Below are 18,783 nucleotides of genomic sequence, written 5' to 3'. Positions count from 1 at the left end.
ATTCTGATTCCAAAGAGTACTGAAAAGATGACAAAAATACATACTACAGAATAAAAACAAGTAAAAGGGATCAAAGTCAGTGGGAAATAAGGGTAAAGTGAAGTCTGGGTAATCTTAGCACACATAGAAGAAGATGTCACCTAACTGTTAAATTTGGGCACCATCGTTGTTTCAACCTTACTAGCAGCTAAAGTAAAGAGGAAGACAGACCAATTTCACCTTTTCACTATGTGAAAAAAAATAAAATTCTAGCATTCGCTAATGAGAAAAACTACTTCTAGGTTCTCATGAATGGGACATTATGGTACATAGTAAAAAAACGTCCTCCACAATATGGTTAGTTATAGTCAATACAAAAGCAAGTTTCATACAGCTCTGCTTTTTGAAGTGTTTGTTAAATAAAAAGTTTTTGTTAAATAGAATAGAACACCTATAAATCCAACCAAGAGCAAAGGAAATGTGGGCTAACATGTCCTTTCTTTGTCCTGTTGGATCTTGGCATAAAATTTAGATATAGGCAATAAATTGACAATGTACAAAGTAATTCCTTATGTCATGCTTACATGTTGAAACCAGGGACCTCTTCCCAAAAACAAAGAGCAGATTTGATTAAAGGCACCCTTGGCCTCCTTAACACTAGTGGATGCACAAAATGATTTATGAAGGCTTATTATACTCAAGACTTTTCATTCAGAAACAATGTACTAACATCAGCAAAGTTAACTAGTCAATAGGACATGAAAATAAACATTGTAGGTATATACACAATTACCATTAAAATGATATTCTACCCAAACTAATATTGAAAGATATTACTGTGCTAAAACCATCTTACTGTGAAATGAAACTGGTAGACCAAAACAGGTCTGATCATCTACTCATACAAGTTTGGGGAACCTCAAAGTTCAAGCTTTACCTGGTGGCTCTATGAAGAAATCAGGGCACAGTGTGAATCATTATAAGCCCATTACACAGTAAATGAGTCAATTAATTTGGGATTTTTTTCTTTATTATTATTCTCTTTCTATCCATGGAATATATTCAGGGGCCAATACATATCTTTGAATGTTGCTTTTTAACACATTGTATCAGGGGAAAAAAGTCTAAATATTACCTTCTGTAGAAGCTGCATCAATCATTACTCTTTGCATGAGTACTGGTTCCAATCCAAAGTCGAAAACTATGGTTTGGCGAAAAGTTCCAAATATTTCTGTGTTAAATGCTATCCCGACTTTATACACGTAATGATCTAATCCATTTTGGGCCATCTTTCCTCCTATCCATTCTTGACAGTTTTCTGGGACTTCTTGTGATACCTGGGTAGTACTATCTCCGGCAGATATTGCAATGATACTAAAATGAGGACGATGAGCATCATAAAGCAATGCTACACGATACAGCATTCTTGCAGGCTACAAGGAAGTTAAAATAATTCATTGAGTACAAGGGGGTGAAAAATCCAATTGTAATTGGGCTCTTCAATGAAAATATTTCCATAAGGGACTTTTACTTCCCCAAGCTTCTAAGATACTATAGCCATTTAAGAAAAAAATCAGAATGGTTTTTTAAAATCAGTTGTTAAAATTATTTATTTATGCTATATTGCTAGCCTCCCTTCTCTTCCTGTGACATGTTCATTTTTCACTGTGGCAAAAGCTATCACCCTATATAACCATCAACCTTCAAACTTTCCATACTCTTCACCTACAAAAGTTTCATGTAGCCTCAAGTAGGAAGCCTTCGTAAGAGGGCAGTTACCTCTGAAAGCACTGGATTGGGTTCAAGGCTGAAGCTAACTGTTCTTAGATTTTTCATCTCCAGATACAGAAAGTACAGCGGAAGAAATGCCACGAAAAAGACAAAAACTTTTCCACTGAGCATACTCACAGAAACTTTTTACTTTGCTTCGATCTTAAACTTTGACTACTATAATTTAAGATGGGAAGCACTACAGAAAATGCCCCATATTAAAAACCCATTATCACAGAATTTGTGACTTCATCATATCAAATATAAAAACAAGTTGTTACGGTTTAAAAATCTTAGAACTACTAGAATAAACAATTTTTAAGTAGTTAATTACAAGCCATGAACCCCATCCTATGTCCCAAGTTTAGAAGACAATATGTCAAAGATCTCTTTACCAAATAAATAAATATGAAAAAACCCTAAATATCTACAAAGATCTCATCTAGAAGTATTTTTTAAATTGTACTTTTAATGATCAAAGTACAGAAATATACTTTAGTACAATATAGAACCTATATATAATGTACTTAGATTAAAATATTTTCAATATTCTTTAACACAGAGATTCAAAGGTCAAAAAAAAGTTCAGAAAATTAAACACAACTTTTATGCTTTAACTAGCACAAAATTCATACCTTACAAGTGAGAGCAAAGGTCCATGTCTGGTGGGATTTTTTGGTGCTGACAGTAACTGACAGGTCAGGATTGTGCTCTACCTTTACTCCTTCTATACATTCACTAAGCTGAAAACAGACAGCAATTTATGTTATGTTTTTATTGCTAAGGGCACAAACAAAATCTTTTAGCATGGAAAATAAATGTCAACAGTTAAGATGATGGAACTGTTTACAGAGCAAAGTATTTTATACCTTCATTTTCAGTAATTTTGACAAGAACAAAATATAGTAAAGCTAAAATAAGAGAGAAAAGAAAATTAACCACCACCACAAAAACGGCACTCAAAAACTGCCTGAATGAAGGTAATTAATACAGTACAGGCAAATCTCCAAACAAGTGGTTTGGTTCTGCTCTTCATTTTAACAAATGGGTCTACTATAGCTACTAAAAACATCATTCTATCAGAATCAAGTTCTTTGCAAAGAAGATAAGGAAATAAACCAAAATAGAGCACACAATAAAGTCAAGACTCAAGTTCATTGTTCAAGACAAACAAAAAATAATGTAGCTTATTTTCCTCACCACTTTCTCAGGAGACAATGAATTCATCCACTTTTCTATCAAGGTTTCCATGTAACTGCCTGAGAGCTGTTTATTCTCATTTTGCTGTTTCAATTTTATCAGCCGTGAAGCATATCTTTTCTGCCATTCTGCTAGTTCTTCCTGGGAATGTGCTGAAGTACACTGGGCACCATACCTACAGATTCCTTGCTCTAAAAATCTAAGTAGAATAGGAAAGACTGTTTTATCATATACTTTGTTGAACCATTTAAAAATAAACTCCCAGCATTTGCCCTCTGATTCTTCAATAAAAACAAAACTTCATGTGCTGAAAGGCCATATTTATCGTACTGTCTTGTACAAAGGAGGGAGAAGAGGTTTAGAGAACATTTACAACAGTTAACCAAAACATCAGCTCCCCATATCATTCACTGACTTTCTCTGGAATTAGGGGATCCTAAGGCATAGGTATTCACGTCGGCCCTCCAAAAGAGGCACTGAAAAGTAGCTTCCTTGGTCATATAAGGACTCTTACTAGACAATTCCTCTTAGTGTAACTGGGTTTTGTTTTTGTTTTTTTGTTTTTTGTCTTTTGTTTTTGAGACGGAGTCTTGCTCCGTTGCCCAGGCTGGAGTGCAGTGGCATAATCTTGACTCACTGCAACCTCTGCCTCCCGGTTTCAAGCAATTCTCTGCCTCAGCCTCCCAGGTAGCTGGGATTACAGGCGCCTGCCACCACGCCTGGCTAGTTTTTGTATTTTTAGTAGAGACGGGGTTTCATCATCTTGGCCAGGCTGGTCTTGAACTCCTGACTTCGTGATCCACCCGCCTCGGCCTCCCAAAGTGCTGGGATTATAGGCGTGAGCCACCACGCCCAGCCAGAGTAGGATTTTTTTAAGCAATACTGACATCAAGTGGATTTGCTGCTCACACACAGGTATACCCTACTTCCCAAAATGATAAGGACCTTAAAAAAATTTTCTATATATGGGAATTTCATTCTGAAAAAACAGTTAACATATGACTAATTACCATTTTAAGGCTTTTACTTTTCACCTTTAAACATAGTGATTTTACTCTTTTCTACATTACTATTACCTATATTTCAGTGAAAATACATTAACTTGCTCGAAGCTTTAAATAAATTTAGAATCAAAGTTTTATATTACAGAGTCACAAATTTATTCAACAGTCATGTTAAATTCAAGGGAATAAATTATAAATGTTCATTTTAAAGGATAGAGAGTCAATGATTTCTCGACGTTTACAACTCGGAAAATTCAACTGACAATTCAGTGACCAAAAACAGATAAAAATAAAATACTTTGATAATTTTTTTTTTTTTGAGATAGAGTCTTGCTCTGTTGCCCAGGCTAGAGTGCAGTGGCACGATCTCAGCTCACTGCAGCCTCTGCCTCCCGGGTTCAAGGGATGCTCCTGCCTCAGCCTTCAGAGTAGCTGGGATTACAGGTGCCCGCCACCACAATGCCCGGCTAGTTTTTGTATTTTTAGTAGAGATGGGGTTGCATGTTGGCCAGGCTGGTCTCGAACTCCTGACCTCAAGTGATCCACCTGCCTTGGCCTCCCAAAGAGCTGGGATTACAGGCATGAGTCACCATGCCCGGCCCTGATCATTAACTTTTTTTTTTTTTTGAGATGGCATTAACTTTTTAAAAACGTTTTAAATACCCTGCAAAATTATAGGCAAAGCCAGTTTTTAAATAAAAATAATAAAAACACTGATAAAAGATCTTCTGAGAAAAAACGAAAATTAAACTAGAAATATAATTAAATGGCCGGGCACAGTGGCTCACGCCTGTAATCCCAGCACTTTGGGAGGCCAAGGCAGGCGCATCACCTGAGGTCGGGAGTTCAAGACCAGCCTGACCAACATGCAGAAACCCTGTCTCTACTAAAAATACAAAATTAGCCGGGGTGGTGGCACATGCCTATAATCCCAGCTACTTGGGAGGCTGAGGCAGGAGAATCGCTTGAACCCGGGAGGCGGAGGTTGCAGTAAGCCGAGATCATGACATTGCACTCCAGCCTGGGCAACAAGAGCAAAACTCTGCCTCAAAAATAAAAAAAAAAAACATAATTAAATGTAAATATAATATAAAACTATAAATAGCAAAAGAGAGATGTTATATTACAGACCATTTTTCAATTGGAAAAAATATGGATAGTAAGAAATAAGAAATGAACCACAGCACAATATGAATTTTCAAATGGTTCACCGCATTTGAAAAAATGAGTATATTTAAAACTTTTCCTGATGGTACAACAAAGTACTTGAACTTAAAATTATACTATTTATTAAATTCTCTTACACTTCTGAAGACACATTTAAAATCATTTTATGTTTCTTTTCAATATGTCTTAATGGGCCAAATCTTTGTCTTTCTATTGCTTGGCTTTAAATTATTTCCCTAAAAAGTGAAAGTGTTATATTCTTATCTGTACTTCAAATCTTCTCATATTTCCTTTTCATAGGATTGTGTTCTGTCTCTTCTACAACATAACACCACTAGGATTTTCAATACTTACACATTAGTTTCCTGACTATTCAATAATCAAAACCATGTAGCAAATTTCCTTCACTATCAAAAGCAATCTAAAGAGGTGGTGAGAATTTATATCTAAAAATCCCACTAGTTACAAGTTCTTACAAAAAGAACCGAAGAGTTTACCATTTTAACCGTAACTTTAATCATTCCTTCCACATTAATAAATAATTATTAAATTTTGAAAGGTTAGCCCTTCATTATGAATTATTCATAAATTCTACATAAGAATTACATGAAGATAATATTTTTCAGAAAGGTTAAAACAATTTAACGTTTCTTTATCTATTTTATGCTCTACTTTTTACATAAAGTATTGTCAACTTCAATCACCGCAACCTAAGTAAATTTCACATTAACAAATGGCCACGGCCAGGTGTGGTGGCTCACATCTGTAATCCCAGCATTTTGGGAGGCCAAGGCAGGAGGATTGCTTGAGCTCAGGAGTTCAAAACCAGCCTGAGCAACATGGTGAAACCCCATCTCTACAAAAAAAATACAAAAATCAGCCAGGCTTGGTGGCACACGCCTGTAGTCCCAGCTACTTGGGAGGCTGAAGTGAGAGGATCATTTGAGCCTGGGAGGCAGAGATTGCGGTGAGCTGTGATCAAGCCACTGCACTCCCAACTGGGCAACAGAGTGAGACTCTGTCTCAAAAAAAAAAAAAAAAGAAAAGAAAAACAAAAGGACAGAAATTAAGTTCAGCCATAATAATACAACTGGTATTATAAAAGACTACTGAGGCCGGGCACAGTGGCTCACGCCTGTAATCCCAGCACTTTGGGAGGCCAAAGCAGGCACATCACAAGATCAGGAGTTCAAGACCAGCCTGGCCAACACAGTGAAACCCTGTCTCTACTAAACATACAAAAAATTAGCCAGTGTGGTGGCACATGCCTGTAATCCCAGCTACTCAGGAGGCTGAGGCAGGAGAATCACTTAAAGCTGGGAGGCAGAGGTTGCCGTGAGCCGAGATTGTGCCACTGCATTCTAGCCTGGGCAATAGGGCGAGACTCCATCTCAAAAAAAATAAATAGATAAAAAATAAAAGACTACTGAACAGTCTTAACAACCTGCATTTAGATCATTGCTGTTTAGAATTAAAGGAAGACAACTCATCAATATGGTTTTGACTTTTATTACTTAATGATAATGACCTTTATGGCTTCTGTTTCAAATTGAAAATAAACCATTTTACTCCATTAGATAAGGAAAATTATCTGTCCTTTCAACAAGACATGTCATTGTTTAAAAACAAAAAAATTCACATTACCTTTTACACAAAGTATATTCCTCGCTGCTTGTGATTCCCCTAGGTGGTGGGCGGAAATGCCAACCATTACAAGACCCTAGGGAGTAATTAGGATATAGTCTTATCATTTGAGGCTAGCCAGTAATTCTGATATTTTAATGTGTAAGAAATACTACAATCCCTCCACATACATCATCCCATATGATGTAAAAAAGAACATGACATACTTGCCTCTACCAAAAAGTAATCTACCAATCAACTACATAAAACATAGGAATCACTGAAGAGGCAGTTTCCCAGCAGTTAGTTAAAATCAAGCTGGTGACTCTGACTCTGTCCTAGCAACTGATGGACAGGTTTCCAGTGCAATCTCTTCCCTAACAACACAAGGCGGGTGGCTGGCATACTTGTCATTTCTTAGGCATGGGATGTTTGTCTATCAGGAATTACTTCAGGGATGAAAAAAATCATTGTATCCTGGAAGGAAAGCTTACATAACAAATTCCACTACTGCACAGTGAGAAGAAGTTCCATGTTATCACATTATCATCCATGTTCCTTAAGATTTGTCTGACACGTAACTGTAGAATATAATCCTTTTTTAAAATTGAAATAAAGTTCAAAAAGTTTAATTCTGAGATAGGAGCTAAAAACACAGTATTTACTTACTTGTGAATACAATGAGCTTTGATTTGTTTGGATAGGAGTTTCCAAATAAACCAGGGAAAATAAGGATAATGAGAAAAAAAGGCTAGAACTTTATAGAGGTTGAGCAGCAACAAGTTTCAAGGAACTTATAGCCATTTTCTACTCCCTCACAAGTCACTATGCCCCCCAGAAAAGGAAAAGAAAGATATTCAGCCAGGTTGAGTTTAAAGCTGTGCTTCATCTCTATACAGCTGTGTGACTTTAGGGCAACTCATAAACCTTAATGTCAGTTTCATCACCTGTCAAAAAGATGAAGAAGGACTCTAAGAAGTCAGTACATGTTTTGTGAAAGCCAATGCCCATAGTACACAGCATTCAGCAGGCACTCAATGAATGTTCTTCTTTTCCCTTTCCTCTGGTGAGAGGAGAGGAGATCACAGAGTTTCATTAGGGCAGGAACAACTCAGCTCACAGATCAAAACTTCCAAAAAGTAATAACTGTACTAGCTTAGGACAGAGACAGAAGAAAAGTCTTCCCTCTCTAGACTGTTAAGAATGATGTTTAAATTTAGTCCTACATGGAGGCAAGAAAATAAACTAAATGACCTCTGAAGTTACCTCCTACCTCCATTATTCTATGAAAAGGTGCCAGGGAGAAAATTGCTTTCATCTACACCTACTTCTTAAAATTAAAATCTTATATTCTCTCCTACATCTCCACTTATATGTACTGTAACTCAGTAAATTTTCTCCCAGTAATTAATAAAAGCAAAGCCCTTATTCACAGCTACCAGAAGTTACACAGCATTTGGCACTTACCCTCATCTAAGTCTTCCACGTGATATCCAGAGAGGGTGTTACTAGTTGCTGTCTGCAATTTTCCAAATGAAAGAATTTTTTAAACAAGAATAACGTTGATGCTGAACTAAACTTGAACATTTTCAATATTAAAACAAAGGTGAAGTTGGAATACTCAGAAATTTTTAATAACATTAATATGTTGCCAATGATTTTTGTTTTTTTTCTATGTTAAACTATAATTAAATATGGAAAACATATTTGTGAGGCTGTCATTAAGGAAGCTGATAGAGGCCTCCTACATAGAAATTAGCTGGCAGCAGAAGAGATGTCCAAGTCCCCAGTCCTGAACCTCACAGGCTAGCACCTTCCATCCATTTATTCACTTTACTCTCCTCTTCATAACACCTAGAAAATGTCTGATTACAGAGGTTTCTTTTCTTTTTTTTTTTTTCTTTTTTTTTTGGGGGGACAAAGTCTTGCTCTTTCGCCCAGGCTGGAGTGAAGTGGCGCAATCTCAGCTCACTGCAACCTCCGCCCCCCGGGTTCAAGTGATTCTCCTGCCTCAGACTCCTGAGTAGCTGGAATTACAGATGCCCACCACCATGCCTGACTAATTTTTGCATTTTTAGTAGAGACGGGGTTTCACCATGTTGGCCAGGCTGGTCTCCAACTCCTGACCTCAGGTGATCCGCCCGCCTCGGCCTCCTAAAGTGCTAGAATTATAGGCGTGAGCCACCACGCCCGGCTAGAGGTTCCTTTTTCTTGCAGCTAATGGCATGCTACCACTTTGGAGCCTGGGAGCACTTACTGCTAGGTACCCCACTCACTCTGAGATGAGCCCTTCTCCCACAGAGGAGTCCAAGGCTATGGATCCATTCACTCTAACATCCTCAGATAAATCACCAATCTGCGCATTTGGCTCTAACTTTACCCTAAGCTCTACACCTCCAATTTCAACAAAGCGCCAACCATAGCACTTTTTCTAAACTATTCTGTAGTATTTTACATGCTAGATCGTTATCAGCGATATACACATCTGCTGTCAGCAGTCTGTAACTGCCTTTCTATATTCCTGCACCTCTCAAAGTATCTGGCACATAATAATTGGTGCTCAGTAAATGTTGGATGAGTGGGTGGGTGGATAAACAGATAGATGGTTGGTTAGTTGGATGGATGGATGGATGGATGGATGGATGGATGGATGGATGGATGGATGGATGGGTGCATGGGTGCATGGGTGGGTGGATGGGAACATGGGTGGGTGGTTGGGTGGGTGGGTGGATGGATAAATGGATGATTCACCTAAGCACTTTAAATGCAATGGGCCCAAAGCAAAATTCATCAACTTTATCCTAAAGTTGATCCTTCTTCAGTGTTCCTTATCACAGGTTAATGGATTCTTCTTACCCAAAGAGAACCAAGCTGAAATTTTCAAAGCCATCTTGAACTCCTCCCTCTTCTATCCTGCTCTGAATATTCTCCAAATCTTGTCCAAAGAGGTCTAGAATGTCTCTCATCTCTCTTACATTCTCTCCTCCCACTGCCACTGTCCTAGGTAAAGCCCTCATTACCGCTTGTCTCATTTATCCCTGAACCAACTGACAGCTTGCCAATCTTGGCTTATATCAAGTCACCTGTGGGTCTTTACTAAGTGATATGGTTTGGCTGTGTTCCCACCCAAATCTCATCTTGAATTGTAGCTCCCATAATTCCCTTGTGTTGTGGGAGGGACCCAGTGGGAGACAATTGAATCATGGGGGCAATTTCCCCCATATCGTTCTTATGGTAGTGAGTAAGTCTGATAACATCTAATGGTTTTATAAGGGGAAACCCCTTTCACTTGGCTCTCATTCTTCTCTTGTCTGCCGCCATGTGAGATGTGCCTTTCACCTTCTGCTATGATTGTGAGCCGTCCCCAGCCACATGGAACTGTGAGTCCATTAAACCTCTTTCTTTTGTAAATTGCCCAGTCTCAAGTATGTCTTTATTAGCAGCGTGGAAACAGACTAATATACTTAGCTATCCCCATCCTTTAAACTCAGTTCTCACACTTCTGCCCCCCTGATTTCCCTGCAGAGTTTTCCCCTTTCCCTGCCTGTATTTTGTGATAGCACTTACTGACTGCAGGCTGCCCTGTGTGCACATTAGCTGTGTGCATCTCTGACTGACCTGCCAGGTTGCTTTTCATGGACATCTCAGCTTTCCAGAGCCTTGAACAGCACAGGTGCTCAGTAAATGTTAAACTGAATCAGAAGGAGTAAACAGTATCCCAAGATGAAATCTGGAATATCTTGTACCATAGAAAGAATGTCAGAATGCTAACGGGTCATAACTGAAACAATATTATCACTATAATTTATATGTGGTTGATTAAATTGTACTTTTTAGGTTGGGCTTGAACTAAACTCTGTAATACTGTTTCCACAGGAAAATGCCTTCTGATTATCAGTAAAGCACTTACTAAGGAGTTTTTAAAAAGCAACCCATTCTTTTTGTAAAACGAAGGGCTGAACATAAGAATACACAGATTAACAAATCAGGAGTAATTATTCATATTATTAGCATTCTATGCTGCAAAAAAAAAAAAAACCCATTAAAAGATCTCTTTAAATTCTTCAAGCAAGGTCTATGTGCCACTGTCACAAACTAGCCCTTCAAATGATTCTATTTACATAACATATATAAATAGATAGGCTAAAAATTAACTGCAAGTAGGAAAATTTTAAAGTATCTCCTTTTTAAAACCTATCAAAATAAATTTATCAAATGTGCAAGAAAAATAATGGGAATAAAAATGTTTGATAAACATTATTAAAATGTTTTGGTCATAAAATAAAGCCTAAAACACTTATAAATGTTGGAGAGAACACCACACAGTGCATTTCAGCAGTCAGTGCCTGTAAGAATCAGTGACGACCCGCACGGGCCTGTGCTGACACTGAGCTCTAGGTCTCCTGGGGATCTGGGGAGCAGCACATGCTCAGCAGAGAACTGGTAAAGTAAGGCACTCAGCCTGGCTAAGTATTTAGCAGTCCTGGCTTTTAGGTTCCAAAGTGTTATGTTTGTTTTTTAAACACTCTTTTATACACTCATACTCCAAAATAAAAAGGCAACAGTTTATCATCATTAGTCTTTACCGACACCTTCAGGAAAAACGGCCAAAGATTACACTGCTAGAACTATAAATTCAGAATCAAATCTATTAGTCAGATATTTTAAATGTTACTAAAGAATATTTACTAAAGAATACTTGTTTTTGTTTTCATAAATCAGTCTTGAGTTCCAGGTCTTTATTCTCATCCATTAGCATTTACAAGTTAAATACCAGCTTAGCCCAATTTTTAAATAACAAATTGTTGCCATTTTTAAATGTGTCACGTGCAATAATAAATAAGGGTAGCATTGTTTGTTAGCTTTTCCTAAACGGTTATCTTTTAATAATATCAATTCACTAACCAAAAAGACTACTACTCTAGTTAGATAGAAAAAAAATTACAAAAACTTAAGTCACTTCTTCCGAAAGTATAGTCACAAAATAAGAGTCAAGTGATATATGTGGCCTTACATGCAACAGGATTATAAACGTTAAAAATAAAATAAATTGCATGTGATTATCAGATGTAAAGTTGGTAATTCAATTAAGGCAATAAAAGAAGAACAAAGCCAAAAATCTTAACAAAATGAAAGGTCATTTTATGCTGTCATTTTAAAAGTCTAAAACATCTACAGCTGCCTTCTGTTACTTCTTAGAAATTAAAATGGCTACATATATACTATTAGGTTGGTGCAAAAGTAATTGCGATTTTGCCATTACTTTTTTTTTTTTCTTCTTTTTTTTTCTGAGACAGAGTCTCACTCTGTCGCCCAGGCTGGAATACAGTGGTGCAATCTCGGCTCACTGCAACTTCCGCCTCCTGGGTTCAAGCCATTCTCCTGCCTCAGCCTCCCGAGTAGCTGGGATTACAGGCTCCTGCCACCATGCCTGACTAATTTTTGTATTTTTAGTAGACACAGGGTTTCAACGTATTGGTCAGGCTGGTCTCAAACTCCCGACCTCAGGTGATCTGCCCGCCTTGGCCTCCCAAAGTGCTGGGATTATAGGCGTGAACCACCGCACCGGGCCTGTTTTGCCATTACTTTCAAAGGCAAAAACTCCAATTACTTTTGTACCAACCTAATACCTATATATACACATGGCTTTGAAGTTAGTGAGAGCTTACTGATTCTCGGTTGATTCACAATCAGGCAACATAAGACAAAGAAAATGAAATTTAGAAGAAAAAGCCTAATAGTAGCAAAACAGTTATTTTTTCCAGCTTGTATAATCCATGGTGACCACCGTCTTTGCTGTTTTTTGGTATGAATTGGGATACATTACTATATTTGGAATGGAAAGGAACCCACAGGAGGTCAAAGTTGACACCAGGGTCTCTGCACATCCCCTCTGTCTGTCTGAAGCGCCCTCCATCTCACTCTCCATGAGACAAGCACCTTCTCAACTCTCAGCTCTTGGTTTAACTGTCTCAGTCCTTGGCCACCAAATCCAGTGATTTTTCCAGCAGAAGAGTTCATTCTTTTCCCTCATATCACCTACCTCTCTGTGAATTACACTTACAGTTGTTCAATTTATTTACTTGTTGTCTATCTCCTTTCTAAAACTTTAACCTCCAAGAGGACAAGAACCATGTTCAGTGCTGTATCCCCAGCAACAAGCATAGTACCTAGCACATAGGAAGTGCTCAATTTTTGAATAAATAAGCCAATTAATCACTGTACGTGGGCTTTTATTCATGACAAAAGCTGACAAAATGGCTATTTTTTAAATAGGACATCTAAAAATAAAAATACTTTTATATGCCTATATGAAGAAGAGAAATTTGAGACTTACAAACCTCAGGGCCTTTTACATGCCACTGTTGTCCCTGACCTTCCATGTGTCCTCCAAGTCCTTCACTGGAGTACTTTTTTGTTCACTATTTATCCTCATACACATTATTTCCATCTCCTAAACACATTCCTTAAAGACAGTCCTTAAATCACAGACTTCCATCAGCTGCTTTAAAAAAGACAAAAAGAAGGCCTGGTGTGGTAGCTCATGCCAGCACTTTGGGAGGCAGAGGCAGACGGATCACTTGAGCCCAGGAGACCAGCCTGGGCAACATGGCAAAACTCCATCTCTACCAAAAATTAAAAATAAAAAAATTAGCCAGACGGTGGAGTGTGCCTGTAGTTCCAGCTACTCAGAAGGCTGAGGTGGGAGGATCACCTGAGCCAAGGGAGGTCGAGGTTGCAGTGAGCTGTGATCATGCCACTGCACTCCAACCTGGGTAACAGAGCGAGACCCCGTCTCAAATAAACAAATAATAAATAATAAATAAATAAGGCTTGAGGATATCTCATTTTTAATGATAGCATTTCATTTTCTAGTAGCCAGAAGTAGTTAAAAACTAAAATTTCCCAATCATCTTCCCATTTGTTGTCCAGAGACAGCTAGTAAGTTACCAGTTCTGTACACTAGGGACAGAAGATAAGCTCTGGCACACAGAGGAGACATGTGGAGAAGCAGCATTCCCACGATGGGACTGTGGGTTATGGGGGTTACGAGGGAAGGCTGGCAGTCCCACTGTCCCACCTTCACAGCCTTGCCTTCTGGCTGATGCCGCAATGGTTTTCCAAATTTTAATACATAATGCTTACTAGACAGATTGAGTCAAACTCTTCCAAAAGGATCCACTGAAATGGCCTTACCTCTGTTTCTGAGAGAAGTGTTTTTAGTCTTGTCAAATCCTTTGTTACCATCCCATTCTGAAAGGGTGAATAAAAAAGAGAAAAACCAATTAGTATATTAATTCTTTACTATGGCAACTTAGCTCAATTCCTCTGTTGTTTCTGAAGTTTATTTGTAAAAAACAATGTTATCCTCATCCCTCATCACTACTACCATTAACGATGATAATAAAGCAACACATCTATGAGGAAAGTTTAAAAGGTTAACAGGAAAAACTATACAGAATGCCTTTTCTGGTAAGTAAAACCACTGTATTCACCTTACATTAATTAAAATTAACTCAAGAAAATATTAACAACAGGTACCACCACAGAACAAGACAGCATAAATGAAAAGGAAAACAACCTATAGCTGTTTTTAACCCTTTTCCTAAGATTAATAAGTTTGTATGTACAAAATGGTGAACCCAGCCATGATTCAGGAAGTTTCATATAAGCTGATCACACCACTTTAAAAATGGCTCTTCAATAAAAGGAAAATATCACTCTTCTGAAATCTAAATTTCATTTGAGATTTAAAAGCAAATTACTCTTTACTAGTTTTAAATTTAAAAACAACAGGTAAAACTGTAATATACTTAACTTATACAGAAAAGCCCTTTAATGATAATAACAAAGAGATATATTCCTTTATTATCTACTTAGAACTAAATAGCTATATAATTTTTCTATGCTAATACATTTTAGCTTTTAAGTTCATTTATGAATCTGGTGAAATCAAAAGACACTGCTAAACTTAAACATAATTAAACAATTCACTGCACAATAATTCCTTAGAAAATAACTATCCCGAGATGGGCCAATACATTACACTCAACAATATACCAAGTACTTTCCTACCTTCTTTTTTTTTAACCAAATATAATTATTTAATATCTGAAGTAAAAGCACAAATCTGCCCCATAATTTTATCATCTATATCAATTCAGAAGAAATAGGAAAGATACAGGGAATTCACACAGCAGAGCAAAGTATACATATACTTTCTTGCTTTCACTGTGTTTCATTATGATTCTTGAAAATTATCAACAAATTTCTTAAGTTACGAATTCATTTAAAAAAAAAAAAGGTTATAGCTCTTTTCTTCCACTTTCTATAGATTATCAATTCCAAAGTTTCAAAAAGTAGCCTTTCAACTATCTCAACCAAAAAAAGCCAAAAAATTAAATATAGTGCTGAGCACAGTGGCACATGCCTATTGCCCTAGCTACTGAGGAGGTTGAAACAGGATCACTTGAGCCCAAGAGTTCAAAGCTGTAGCGCACTATGATCATCCCCTGTGAATAGCCACTGCACTCCAGCCTCAGCAATACAGCAAGACTCCGTAACTTAAAAAAATCAAATGCTATATTTACAAAATTGATTGTAAAGTCTGAATAGAGTTAGCTAGTTCCATCAGAGTGGTTATGGATATTACTTACACACATACAAACAGAAACAGAAGCACTTATTAGTTTAGATAGATTTAAACATTTTATGAAATAAATTGTTGAATTTAAGAACCCTATGAGATCATATGTCCACATCAGCATTTTAAAACTCAGGCTCTGTTAAATCATATCTTCAAAGAAAATCACTTAGTTAACCTAAATTATTTTAAAGTATCTACAATTCTTATACATAATCACAAACTACAAGAATTAATAATTAAATATCATTTTGGTCTCGAAAAAAGAGCAGGGGCTCACACCCATAATCCCAGCACTTTGGGAGGCCAAGGATTTTTTGGGAGGATTTTTTGAGCCCAGGAGTTCAAGACCAGCCTGGGCAACATAATGAGACCTCGTCTCTACAAAAAGTCAAAAATTAGCAGGGATGGTAGTGCGCACCTGTAGTCCCAGCTACTCAGGAGGCTGAGGCAGGAGGATCGCTTGAGCCCAGGAGGTTGAAGCTGCAGTGTGCAGTGATCACACCACTTTACTCAGCCTAGACAACAGACTGACACCTTGTCTCAAAAAAAAGAAAAAAAAAAAAAAGAAAAGAAAAGAAAGAAAAGAAAAACGGGTACTATATCTCAGGATACTCATGAATTTTGCTTTCTAATAGGAAGAACTAAAAGAAAAAAAGATACACTTTTTTTTCCCCACAATATACCTAAGGAATCAAATAAAAATTTGTTTTCAGGCATACAAAATTAGAGCATATCAACATACCAGGGACTCTCCTGTCAGTGACTTGGCAAGAATGGTGGATACAGGTTGGAGCTTCCCTTTCAGCTGCATGCAGCAAAGCACTGCCCGAAAGGCATCCTCTCCCTTGGCCAGTCCTTCTCCCAGCACTGCCATGAAAGAACAGCCATCATTAACCATATGACATTTAATGCACATTTTTCTTGATTATAGTATTAACACACTATCACAAGCATGGCTTTTTATATGCTAAAAGAGTAACTTCAAATACTCTAGAGGGAAGCAGTGGTGTTTCTGTTCTGTCCAAAACAGGCATATAAGAACAAGAAAAAACATGTGGCAATAAACATACCGAACTTACAACCAGTTGAGATCAAAATCACAGGAAGAATCAATCCTTAAGCTCTCGAGGGAAAAATACTGTTCAACCTACGAATTCTGGGTAAATGAGGGCTTTTAAATTGCAGACTTAGCTGAATAAAGTTCTCATGTTTTTTACAGTGACATAAGACTGGGTGCCATTAAAATGAGTAAGAACAGAAACTACAAATCTCACCTAGATATTCCTAAGCAATTAAGAATTAGTCTTTATCAAATCCAACAAGATTTACTAAGAATCCAATTGCCCAGTGGCCACAGAAAATGCTACCCAAATTGTTTGCAAGGGTTTGCAGATTTAATCTAATACAATCATAAGGATCATGTTTCTAACAAAACAGAATATACTCATTTTTATGCCATGTCATTTGAGATGATTTCTCACAGCAACTGCTAATGGTTCAATTAGTAGAGCAATCTATATCCTTCTCTGCATTGCTAAGTCCAAGGTTCTATTATTAGTTTGTACATACTTTAGCTTCCTTTGCAAGAAAATAATTTGCTAAAATATTTTAGAAATTATTTTTAAAATTATTTCCAAGGAAATGTTTCTTTTTAGTATAACATACCATATATATAAAGTCCACTGTATCTGTTCATATTTTTGTTATGAATACATCTTCTCCTATTGTTTATTACACAAACATTATAAAACTAATAAAATTCTACATAAGAGTTCATCATAATCTCACTACTCAACAAAGTTTTCACTTACTCATTTTCTCCTCCAATTCTGATCAATATTCACAACATTTTTACAATGATTGTAACTGATGCCAACATGACAGTTTGTATTCTACTTTTTTGCCCTCAGCACATTCAGTATTTTCCATGTGATCAGAGTGCTTATATTTATCTTATTATTGGCTATATAATGTTCTACCAAGTAGATACATCAACTTATTTAACCCTTCCCTTGTAAGATAATAATTCCAATTATTAACTATTAAAAATAACGCCATAATAAAAATCTTTACATATACCTTTTATTGAATTTACTAAATTGAAAGTTGCAGTCTCTCTGTATTTGACAGGGTTTTATTCAATTATTTTTAGTTTGGACGAACCTATTGTTTCAATCCATCCATATTACAGATCACTCATCTATTCAACAGTCACTAGATAATTCTGTTATCTAATGAAACTCCAATAAGGAGTTATCAAGTGAAAAACTCCAATAAGGTATCATTAAGAATGTCTTGAGTGTCTTATAAAGTTCCAAGGTAAGTATTCATCTCCCTCAGATCTTACTATTCCTAAAACTCTTCAAATCTGACCTTGGTCAAGTTACTTATCTCTCTGACCCTCAGTGTGGCCATCTGTAAAACAGAAACATGTATAAATTTGCCATTAAAGATTAAATGAAACAATACAAGTAAAACGCTCTCGCCAGGCATGGTAGCTCATGCCTGTAAGCCCAGCATTTTGGGAGGCCGAGGCAGGCAGATCACCTGAGGTCAGGAGTTCAAGACAAGCCTGGCCAACATGGTGAAACCCCGTCTCTACTAAAAATACAAAAATTAGCGGGCATGGTGGCAGGCACCTGTAATCTCAGCTACTCGGGAGGCTGAGGCAGGAGAACCGCTTGAACCCAGGAGGCAAAGGTTGCAGTGAGCCGAGATCGTACCACTGCACTCCAGCCTGGGGGACAAGAGCGAACTCTGTCTCAAAAAAAAAAAAAAAAAAAATTGCTCTGAAGAAAAATGACACTCCTACTAAGGTATGGATTAGTTACATCGCTAAGCCTATTTCCTCCCCTATCAAATGGAGGTGACAGTAGCTACTTCATAAGGTTGTGGTAAAGATTAATTATGCTAATTAGAAAAGTAACTAGCAGTCTCCTGCATAAGTAAGAATTCCCTACATATTACCTTCCCCTTCTAAAAATTTTACAGCAGTACTGAGCACTGCTGAGGAAATATCTTAGTTCATTTTTAGTAACTGGGATATTAAGAAACTAGTTGTCAAGAGCTGAAAAATGTTTATGGGAATGAAAAAGTCTAAGAATATTTCAACTTCATATGATGATGTCATACTTAAAGAGTATTAAATCACATAACATTTTACAAACAGGTTTCATAGATCTTTGGTTTTGTATGAGGTATTTGCTGAATTTCATTTTGCAAGTTTCTTCCACTACATTGCTGTATGAATATCTTAATATTTGTCAAATTTATGTTTCCCTTTTTTCCATCTCTTTTTCAGACAAGAAGCAGTACTGACATACTTTCTTCCTGTTCCCCTTAAATGAAATTCAATTTATGTATGCGAGGATCCCATATAAAAAACTACGGCAT

General features: G+C 37.1%; 1 protein-coding gene across 9 annotated transcripts in view; it reads right to left on the bottom strand.

Moving 5' to 3' along the window:
* The window catches only part of HELZ (helicase with zinc finger), a 176,186-nt gene that overhangs the window by 116,328 nt on the left and 41,075 nt on the right, over positions 1-18,783 (bottom strand). For all 9 annotated transcript variants that reach the window (XM_055387014.2, XM_055387017.2, XM_055387013.2 and 6 more), the window contains 7 exons: positions 16,133-16,257; positions 13,941-13,997; positions 8,211-8,262; positions 6,765-6,840; positions 2,950-3,148; positions 2,385-2,492; positions 1,115-1,412 (listed from right to left, as the gene is read on the bottom strand). In XM_055387014.2, coding sequence (XP_055242989.2) covers positions 1,115-1,412; positions 2,385-2,492; positions 2,950-3,148; positions 6,765-6,840; positions 8,211-8,262; positions 13,941-13,997; positions 16,133-16,257 — 915 coding nt within the window. The remainder of the gene's footprint in view (positions 1-1,114; positions 1,413-2,384; positions 2,493-2,949; positions 3,149-6,764; positions 6,841-8,210; positions 8,263-13,940; positions 13,998-16,132; positions 16,258-18,783) is intronic.

The sequence above is a fragment of the Gorilla gorilla genome, chromosome 4 (assembly GCF_029281585.2).
Source record: "Gorilla gorilla gorilla isolate KB3781 chromosome 4, NHGRI_mGorGor1-v2.1_pri, whole genome shotgun sequence".
Taxonomy (NCBI): domain Eukaryota; kingdom Metazoa; phylum Chordata; class Mammalia; order Primates; family Hominidae; genus Gorilla; species Gorilla gorilla.
This window is presented reverse-complemented; position numbering and strand designations above follow the sequence as displayed.